Raw genomic sequence first — 11,427 nt, 5'->3', positions numbered from 1 at the left:
TACAAACAGGAGGAAGCAGAAGATGATTTCTAGAGGAATACTAGAAGGAGAAGGTGGGGGATAGCAGAGAAGAGAGAGATGATTTGTATATAGAGGATCCCTACTATTTATTCATACCTGTGTTAGAACCTTCGAAATGTGAAGTAAGAAATATAAAAGTACGTCACAGGTACAGATAACAGCAATAGACCTACAAATTGTCACTCCTAAAAGAAAAAAATACGCGTTTTAATATTTTCCTACAGTATCCTTGATAAAAAATCTTTCAAAAATGATGTTTCAACAAGATTAAAATCCAAAATCTATTGCATTATGTATCATTTTAAATCTATGTCTAATGAAGTCCACAGATCTCCAATAAACACTCTCACTCTAGCCTGCAGGTTTCTATATTACTGTCTTACTTGCACTCGCACGGACACGTTTTTCGCTTTGGCAGACTATTGGTAATGGAATTTCGTTCTGGTATTGTATATTATTGATTGTTTATTTATTTTATTTATTCTGTTGAAATTTTAAGACTGATGAAATGGAAAAATTCATTTTTTTTTTATAAATATTTATAGCGTTCTGTCAACAATTAGGAGAAATGTAAATGCTCTGGTAAAAATTTCATGAAGACAAAATACCGTCAAAAGTAATTTCCTAAAATATTATGACTGATACTTTAACTAAAAGGAATTTTATTTCTTTGAAATATTAAAGTAGTCTAACCCTGCTACACAGTGCTACCAGAAATAGCAGTATGAATAGAGAATTTACTGTAGAAAGTTTCGTAACTTTTGAAATGACCACCTAATGTGGTCACTGGCTGGAGTTTGGAGAAAAGCGCCATTGACCAAATGACAGTGCAACAAATGCTGTATCCTCATATAAAATTTTTTGGTTTGTCCTGAATTCTCGCAATATGGTAATATAATATTATCATTAAATGACATACAACCGTCAATACAAATATAATTTCTCATAAAAACAAGCTCAACGCTATTTCTAAAACATTGATCCCAATACACGCGATATAAACAAAAAAATCTTTTTTTTGTTTATTAGTGTTGCAGAGCATAGTTTCTTATTTAGCTCAACGATGCAATTAATAAGTTCAATGGCTCCTGATTAACTTGAGTATTTTAATTGAATAATTGAGTTTATGTTTGGACACTCGCCACACATATTTACAACTTCAATTTAAGTCATGATAACGATCAATTAACATAATAATTTGTTTCGATTCGTAATAGGAAATGTGCGAAATGCATTAGAAGTGTGGAAATGAAATCAGTGAGATAGGCATGAGAGTTCAGCATCATTTTAAACGTATTTGTATCTAAATAGTAGTTAGTCATGCGGTTTAGGACAACTATCTGGACTCGATTTCGGATTAACTTTGACGGTCTTCCATGTTTCTTGTGTTTGATAGTATTAACAGCCATTGTAGGAGATGCAGCGGAATATTTTGAAAACGAAGGTAAGGGATAACACTAATAACATATTATATCAATCATATCTTCATAATTACCATATAAAATAGAGAAAAAAAACTTTTCTTAGATTTGTCAAAAACGGAGCGACAGTAACTATTAATTTGTCAAATATTGAAGAATTTTATAGTTTTGTTTGTTGGGTTATCTACGTTGAATATTCTATTTATTGTAGAATTTGGGCATTTAAGATTGTTACAACCCAATTAATCACGAGGGTTGCTACTTAAGTTTTGAAATAGACAAATAAAAACAAATATTTATAATTGAATATGGCTTTATTGTTTTCTAAAATATTTTCCATTAAGATCAATACATATTTGCATGCGTTTGAACTAATTTTCGAAGAATTTTATCCATTCCGATTGTGGTACCTCCAAAACATAGGAGTTGAACGCATCAACCGCTTCATGTGATTTTTTGAGACTTCTCATCTACCATAATTTTTATCAGATCAAATCAGTCCAATTTCTGTTCTCTGTGCATAAGCTGAGATCGGTAAAATTGGTAAAAATATTCTACATATGATCAGAACCGTGTACTTCAATCATCTTAATTAGAAATTGAGCTTCTACCACGAATCTTCTATTCGTATTAAAATTTTTAAGAACGAATGTAATTAGATATATGATGCTTTATTCAAATTTTGCAAAAATGTAATTCTTTTTGCTCTAAAAACATATATTTATACTAGAAGAATCATTAACGTGAAAAAATAGAGTTTAAACTACAATTTTTCATTATTCAACCCCTGCACCATAAATATGTACCAAAGCTTCAACAAAATGAATAAATTGTTTTAAACCTTTGTTTAAAAGACATACTTTATATCTATCTGATGCTGTTATATCATCTCCTAGCTTAGAACTGCTTTCAATAGAATGAATATTGTTGTTTCTCAAAGTTTCGATTTTACTTTGAAGATTGTATCGGACTATTTCAGACAACGTATCACTCCATTCATGTGAACCCAATGCCTCGGAATAACCTACTTCTATACATGTTTGAGTCAACAATAACCACACAAATTTTTCCTATGAAGTAATATTCTCAAATGTTCAGTTCAGTCCCCCCAATAGTTTGTTTGCTAGACTTTTTTAAAGAATAATAATCTCTAAGTTGTTAGTTTACTCACAATTATGGAAGCTAGAGTGTATGTGTGTATGAAAAAGTGTCCATCGAAATATGTTAAATAATTATTGTTTACACTCTTGATATTTTTTTACACTGTTGTACACGAGTTGTTGAATGCAATCCTATAAGGTAATCTCTTATTTGTATCAGCATCTGATATAGCCTGGACAAATTTTAGAAAACAATAAAGTAGACCCAAATGAATGTGGTAATTGCAATTACGCGAAAATTTCAAATATTTCAACATTATGACTGAAACATAAAAACTAAAATTTATTTCACTCGCCACCTTTTAAGTGTGACATCACCCACTTGATTTTTTCCTTATAAATTTAGAAGCAACCTGTATATTTTTTTGGAAAATCTTTTCGTATCAGACTGCATGTAAAAAAATATAAGTGATAGCATAATAATCCTAGATATTGTTTGTTAGGTGTGGATCTAATAGAAGTATCAAATCTTTATGAAGAGCCACTTGGGATCATTAGACTTTTGGGACGATGTATGAATGATACTGGAGAAGATGAGTATCCCGAGAAACGAGATTGGGCTTACAGGTAAATATTAATATGGATATATAACAACATATTGTTATGTAAGTTATTTGTTACCCATTTAGTCGTAATGGATTCCAGTGCCTTGCATCGCACTACATTGTATTTAGAAATCTTTAAAAAGTCTATAGCTTCTAATCAAAATTTTGAAATTTTAAATAATTAATTCGTTTGTATGTGAAATGTAGTCGGTAATTTCAGCTCAATAGTTTCTTTAAATACCATATCTCATAACTATTACCTTAGAAAAAGACTGATTATTTTATCAATATAGATGATAAATCTTCAATTGTAATCAGTGACTTTTTAAGAGGTATAGGATTTGATATTGAAAAAAGGCCACAAGAAAGTTAAAAAAAAACTGATGAAAACTTTATTGGAATCGATAGAACGATCAGTATAATTTAATTTTTGAAGATGTATTTTAAATGTTTAGTTCCATTTTATATAACTCTATAAAATTGATGAACAAATCGTTACCTCAACTCCATATATTCAAACCCCACGATATATATACAATGAACAGCGTGGAGTGTTTTAAAGTTCTTGCTTGGATTGTCCTCGTTCCTATATAGGACAAACTGATCGACATATCTTCGTCAGAACAAAGGAACATACGAGCTTTACTCGATGAAAAAATATTTTAAAATAATAATATAATGAAATTTACAAATACTTAACTTGAATATTATTCACTACTATGCGTGGGTTATCTGAAAAAACACAAGATATTTTTTCCATAATCATTTTATTATTAAACTAGCCAGATCTGGTAAATAAGATGATTGGCCAACCGATTCGAAATACAATTCAGAATTTTAAGTGTGTAAAAAGATACGATTTCCAGTATATGGCAAATGTATTCTATTGATTCACTGGTTGCAACAGTTTTTCCAAACGTTCGTCGTCAGTGAAGCTAATACGGCCACGTTTGAATTCAGCTATCCAAAAGCTTCCGGGCGAACATGATGGTGTAGAGTCTTGGTACACAGCGTTTAACTTCTCTTTCATTTACGTAGGGCCTCAAAAATAAATAATTAATGACAGCTCAATGTCCAGTTTTTTCTATTTTCAGAAAAATCTTCACAAAAAACAGGTTCTCGTGAGAATCTCTCAACGCAAACATATTTCTCAACTTATATTAAAAAGCACTTACATCTTTTGGTTTAGGTCGGAAACTTTTCAGTTAGCCCTCGTATAAATAAAGTATTCGCGACAGTGAAACCAAAAACTAACACAGAACTTTTAATTTTCAGATGGAGTGAACAGGCTAAAATATCTATAACAACACAGGAATATTTTCCAGATGGTTTTCCCAAAGATTTTTCCATATTGATTGTAGCTCGTCCCGCTCCAGGTGAGTTTCCAAACTCGTTATAAAAACTTTTTCCATAACCATTTATTCTTTTAAATTGTTTTAAGAAGATATCAAAATTGTACCCATCCATTAGTTTGAACTTATCTATTTAAACTGGACCTCATAATTAAGTTTATAATTCCACCACATGATACTAAATATAGAAACAACACACTTTTCTTTTGATAGTAAACAGTTCAGTTATGTTTATACTGAATCTACTATTTCCGGGCGGAACATTAATCAATTAGTTGTTTCCTTGTATTTCCTACATTTGTCCATAAGTTTTTTGTTGTGATGATTAGACGCCCAATGACATGAAGCGCACACAGATTCAAAATTATACGTGATCTGAGTAAGTGACCTTGGACGATATTATTCAAAAATATAAAACAAAAAGCTCCTAGTCTAAACTTAGGAATTGAACTTGAACACACGTGAGGAGAAAACGAAACGATTAAAGGTAAAATATGGACATAGATCTGGAATAAAAGATCGATTTACAAACAAGTTTTGAAACTGCAGAGGTTTGAGTTTGTACTTGATTAGATTCCTCATAATTCTTCCAAAAGTCCAGAATACGATTGTTCATTATTCTAGTAACTTCGAATTTTCTATTCAGACCATCAAATGCAGCCCTAGTTAACTTTTTTCAAAAACAAATGTCTTTTTGAATCATCATGAACAAACCTTCAAAAAACCAACATCTTCTACACTATCTTCTTGGGCAATTTCTTAGAAATGGTGAAACCCTTCTTCTTCAAATAACCTCACCCAGAATATTATTTGACTGTGATCTAGAAATATTTCATCGATAGATTCTCTGACAATGGTATCAAAATGTGGAGGGAGCTCTTTGGTGATACTGTGAAAGTTTATTCTAACCTTTAGTTAATCTCATGAACCTCATTATTATTAAATGATTTTAATGGTCTATGTTTTTTCAGATCAATCGTTTCCACTCTTCACGCTATTCACCGAAAATGGAGATGAACAGCTCTCCGTCACGCTTGGTAGTGAAGTTAGTATTTTTTATGAAGACAATGAGGAACTTCCTGAAGAAAATAATCTAATTAATTTTGAAGCGGCAGTAGATGACGGAGAGTAAGTTAAATTATTATTCTTAACGTAATTATTACAAAAAAACGTACCTTCCATACACTATTGAGAAATTGAGGTCTCTAAGATATGAGTATATAAAGACATAGACTCAAGCATGGTCAATTTCTGCCTATAGAGTATCATCTAGAGCCAGGAATATTGCTAGTACACTTAGCTGAAATGAAGAAGATATATAGGTCTTTTGAAGGCTATGTGCGAGTTGGATTTCACATTGGTTGACAATTAATAGCAGAATGCTTCTGTGGACATAAACATCTATGAGTACTTTCCTCTTATATCCACAATAATCAAATCTGTGACCGCTGACATTTTCATTCCAGTAACGTGAGAAGATTGTAACTGTTGTAGGGTTCATAGATTGAATGTATGTCCTGAGCGGTATAGTCTCACAATATGGCGATGGGAGAAAACGTGCAAATGGGGTAAAATTCAATGGTTTACCGTGAATTTGTGGATGATCTTTTGATCACACTTCAGTAGCAGCTTTGGTATTGTAAAAAATTACATGTTTGGTCCCCATTATTTGAATTATCGCAACGTTTTGATGAACGCTCTTTTCTACCCACCAATATTTTATGGGTGAATGCAGAGCCGTGATATCGATCGGTCGTTCTTGACAACCACCGGAACGAGTCAAAGAGTGCTAATTGTTAAGGACGTTAACTGTAACCTTTATGGTAACAGGTTTTCACACGTGATTAATAAGAAGCGTTTTTAATGTCTCGCAATTTCTTCAATGTTTCATGTGTTTCTGTGTGCTTACCGGATCTTGTTCCTGTAGTTTGGTAACTAATGAAATGTACAGAGAGACAAATCTGAAATCGATCAAGATATAGGAAGGATTTAACCAATGTTACAGTCCCATTGAGACAGGTATCAAAAGTGGAAGTACTTCACGCTACTACCTCGCTTGAGGCACGACACTGCGAATTTTCATCGAGTAGCCATCAGCGCGCGAGAGCGGAAGCGGGATCAGTCGGTAATAAAATGGAAAACGACAAAAATTACGCGGCCAAAGACTGTTTCCCGCTATTTTGATGTAAAGATAACTACAACGTGTTACAATATTTTTACTATCAAGCTCATGATTCTTATTATTGTAAGGACTTGTGAACCAATATCCTTTGTTAAAATATCAATAAAGGGTCGTTCCCTCAAAAACTCTATTCAACGAAGAAAAGAAATTCCTTCATACACCTATTCAATCCTTTAGACAGAAAATATTGATAGCAAATTCAGAAACTAGTGAAAGCTTATGATTGGAAGTGAATACTAGAAGAAATTGAAGTAATGATCACAAATTTTAATCACAGGTATGAAAATACGAATGAAATAATATGCAAATTTAGAAACTAGAGAAAGTAACGTGAGAATATCTGAGAACTAAAGTGACAAGAAGAACGGTAGGGAAAACAAATTGGGATAAACGTAGAAATGTAGAGATAATTGAATTGAAACTGATAAAGTTGCAAGGAAAAAGAAGGAGAAGAAATTTGATACAGAGAGATGCGAAATTAGGAAAGAAAAACCCTAGATTAAATGAAAATATTAGCAAGGAACGGATGAACCCACTATTTACACTACCACTACACCAACACTTACACAATTACTCGTACACTGTCTGATGCGCGTTTCGATAACCAAATTATCGTCTGAGAGAGGCTGAATGTAAACTAAAACCTGATAACTTGACTTATCTGTTTTATACTGAATTTCTCCACCAATAAAACTTCTCCCGCGAAAATTAATTCCAGCCGTAATCTTCACATTTATTAACTATATAGTGGACTTTAAGGCTTATTTAAGCTTTTCTTTAATTTAGCAATTTCAATGCTTTCAAATGCATCCAACAATTTAGTATTGGATACATTTTTTTAACAATTTGTGCTCTTTAAACCGGATAATAACGGATCTCTTAGTCTACCCAATATTCCTTCCAATACCTTTGTATAAACCGGAGAAAATTTTTCTTGTTTTTCATTTTAGTTTGGAAAAAAGTTGAGTACATTCTCAATAAAGGTCCTTTCTTTTTGTATCTCTCAAAGTTAAGTGGAAAGTGAATTAAACGATGTATCAGTAGGAAATGGAGACTGGCCATCTTACGTTGGATATCCAACTTAGTGAGGAACGGGCAAGAATTTTAAGATTAAATATAAGAGAAGTCGGAGTCTTTTAGAACTTTTTAGAAAAATTCACTGGTTATCCTTTGAGATACTGTAAACGTCTCAATAGTTATAAGATTTATTACTTCAAATAGATACAGTAATAAATGATTTGATTATTTTTACCGATGTTAACTTGATATACTGTAATCTAATAGATACTTTGGATGTAAGGAAAAGTCAAAAATATTCTCTCATTCTTAAAGCTTTCAGAAAGAAATGATGACATTTTTTCGCAAAAAATGATAATGTGACAACTGTGTCCTTGGGATTAACAAGATTTTCATTATAGTGAAAAAACATTTGTTTAATAATTAATTTTTTTAATGAAAGAATCACGTTTGGTAAGTTATCAGCCACACAATACATACACAATACCACACAATACATGTAGAAGAACTACATGGACATTCTCGGTTTAATAGCATTTAAAAGTGACTTGGAGGCGAATATCGTCAATTGAATTGATATAATGGATGAAACAAAATATTAGTAATTATATATAATTATTTTTATTATAATAAATTCTTATTTCAGATGGCACAGAGTGGCATTTAGCGTGAAAGGAGACTCTATAACGGCCATCATCGATTGTCATCAAATCATAACAAAATCCCTATTAAGACCACTAAACTCAGAGCTCAGTACTTCCGGTGTAATTAATGTAGGATATCAAATGGCTAATGAAGGATATTATAAAGTTAGTATTTGGAATTCTTTATTCTATTTTTATAATTTTATATTCAATGTATGAAAGCAGAAATAATAGGTGTACCTAAATGAGCATGGTATTAGAGTTAAAACCGCTGTTTTCTTCAATTTCTTCCTCTGTTAGTTTTGTACCTTATACAAGATACAAAAGTTGTACTAATACAATCAATTTCTTACCAGATGTCCCAGAAAGAACTCGACATATTGTTATATGTTCAGAAGATAAAACTACTATAATTTATTGATAGGAGCTGAACATTATTTTATTTGTATACAACTGCACAACTTCATAGAAATGGTTTTGAGAAAGTCGGAAAATGAGTTAAAAGGAGCATCACGTGAACTTGAAATAGATTGTTCGATAATTGTATTAAAAAAAGTTCAATCTCCTGTACATGTACATGTTCTCTCAGAAGATCAAAAGCAGAAACGCTTAGAATTTGATCAACAAGCTACAACTAGATTGGAGAAAATCGCAAATTTTCTAAATTTCATAATGTAGAATAGCCGAAGAATGGAAAGTGATTGAAATTAAAAAATTTGTTATTGTTTGAAAGAGAAAAATTGAGAAGATTTGTCAATTGACAAAATGTATTCAATATATTGTTTATTATTCATTTTGTAAAAATTTAATTGTTTCTAACCAATTTTTGCATGAAACATTTTCCATTCAATTATGTAAGAAAGTTAAAACGGATATTTATTTAATATAATATAATTTATAACAAAAACACGTATTTTCGAAAGGCAAATTTCTACATTTATATCTTCAATGAATCAAACGTGTAATTTTTCGCGCTGTTACGTCTTCGGACGGATTTTGCGCTAGATTTTATTCCCAAAGCATAGAGCCAGTTTTTTCTCATTCTTTCGCACTTAGTTGTTGTTTCTTATTAGTGGTAGAGAGAGAAATTAATTGTTGGTGAGTCAGTAACTTTCCTTATTATATAATTTGTCGGCACATATGGGTGATTCCGTTCTAACTGTGATATTCAATGTCCTGTATTGTTTTTTTGTACTAGTCATTAATTAATAATCAATTAATAAAAATTTTGTGTTAATTGAATAATTCTTAAGATATTTAAACATTATTTTTATACAATATAACTTGCCACTTAAAGAAAACTTATACTACATCACTTGAATGTCAGTACCGTGTCATGTCCATTCCTAGAATTTACCGATAAATTAATAATTTTTTTTGTCGTAACAAATGATTTAAACTAATTACCTTATAAATTCTAATGTTTATGATCAAACTGAGGAAAATTGATGCACTTGTTGTTTAATATCTTAAGTTACCATGTCAGTACCGTGTCATGTCCATTCCTAGAATTTACCGATAAATTATTAATTTTTTTTGTCGTAACAAATGATTTAAACTAATTACCTTATAAATTCTAATGTTTATGATCAAACTGAGGAAAATTGATGCACTTGTTGTTTAATATCTTAAGTTACCATGTCAGTACCGTGGATAAATGAGTCAGTACCGTGGAACTCAAAATCCGACATTTGTGTCTTGCTCGTGATACTTTGAAGTTGTAGTAAATTCCTCTTAGAGTTTTATTTTTACAGTAAAATAGATGAATAATATGCATAAAAAAGTTAGAAAAGTTAAATTTTAAAATCTTGAAATTTTGAATACAAAAAATCACAGTTAGAACGGAATCACACATTTCTCGAAATGCACAGCGTTACAAAACCATTGAATTTTAAGTGATCCTGATAACATACTAACTTTTATATTATTGTCACATTTTTCGGTATTTATTATTATACATTTTTTATCACCATCTAAATCTTGTTTTTTGTTCCGGAGCTATCCCTAACTTCAAAGCTTCATGTAAATGTCTATTTGGAAGAGTTAAAAAGGATAGATCTTCGTTGGACTAAGTATATTGATTTAAAAGGAGACTACGTTGAAAAATAAAGATTATAATGGAAAAAATATTTTGTTTCTTTATGTAGAAAACTTTCGAGACAAACCTTTCATTCGATCTCTTTAGACACAAATTTGTATTTTTCGAATATATCGAATTGTAACTTGAGAGGCTTTGAGAATTTTTAATGTTATGTGTAATTTGTTCAGATTTTATTGCAGAGAGTAGATAATATCAAGATTGTTCATTGTAAATTGTCGAACCAGTGTCGTTCGCAAAAATGCGTATATCAATTACTAAGAATTCAACTCAATTGAACCAAGAGAGTCAGTGAAAAATTTTTAAGGTTGAAATAAAAATATATGTGTAGATTATTAGCTTTTGGTCAGAAATTAAAACGTTGTTTTTTAGCAGTTATTTAGCTACAAAAATATTTTTTTTCAATTTGTATTATAAGCAAAAACATATATGATATTCATTAGATATGAATAAAATAGTAGAAACTTCAATACATAGGACAGTCGAAGACGACAACATTAGTTATTAGTCTAGCATAGAAAAAAATCATTGATTTGTGACAAAGTGGATTTTCTTGATGAAACATTAGTTTCGTCTCTTTCAAACGGGGCCGTTTTCGGCGATTTCATTCTTCCAACGCTCCAAGAACGCTATGTAGTAACCTTCGTTTCAGGTTTATCTCTTTGTAAGGTAGTCGATGAATATTATATCATGTGCATCCCAAAATACTGATGCAATAGCCTCACCAGCCAACTTGTACGGTGCGTGCAGTCTACTCGGCTGAATATCGATTGATTTGAAATGATACAGCCATGTTTCATCCATTGTCACATAGTAATGTAAAGTTTTAGGTTTATTACAATTTAATAGCTCCAAATACTGATCAGAACCATCAATTTTTTGTTGTTTTTGTTCGATTGTAACCTCGCGTGGCACCCTCTTTGAACAGAGCTGCGCATTTCACCTCGTCAAATTTAGCAAACCACTTTCCAATAGTTCGTTTTCCTG

The 11,427-nt window shown here is 31.2% G+C and overlaps 1 protein-coding gene across 2 annotated transcripts in view; it reads left to right on the top strand.

Moving 5' to 3' along the window:
• The window catches only part of LOC130902223 (collagen alpha-1(XI) chain-like), a 44,844-nt gene that overhangs the window by 7,813 nt on the left and 25,604 nt on the right, over positions 1–11,427 (top strand). Inside the window, exons 2-6 of one of the 2 annotated variants that reach the window (XM_057814171.1) lie at positions 1,239–1,465; positions 3,046–3,169; positions 4,423–4,523; positions 5,471–5,627; positions 8,345–8,507. In XM_057814171.1, coding sequence (XP_057670154.1) covers positions 1,342–1,465; positions 3,046–3,169; positions 4,423–4,523; positions 5,471–5,627; positions 8,345–8,507 — 669 coding nt within the window. In that variant the 5' untranslated portion in view covers positions 1,239–1,341. Of the gene's footprint in view, positions 1–932; positions 1,466–3,045; positions 3,170–4,422; positions 4,524–5,470; positions 5,628–8,344; positions 8,508–11,427 lie in introns of those variants that run through there. The other variant, XM_057814173.1, reaches the window with a different exon arrangement.

Source organism: Diorhabda carinulata, chromosome X, assembly GCF_026250575.1.
Source record: "Diorhabda carinulata isolate Delta chromosome X, icDioCari1.1, whole genome shotgun sequence".
Taxonomy (NCBI): domain Eukaryota; kingdom Metazoa; phylum Arthropoda; class Insecta; order Coleoptera; family Chrysomelidae; genus Diorhabda; species Diorhabda carinulata.
This window is presented reverse-complemented; position numbering and strand designations above follow the sequence as displayed.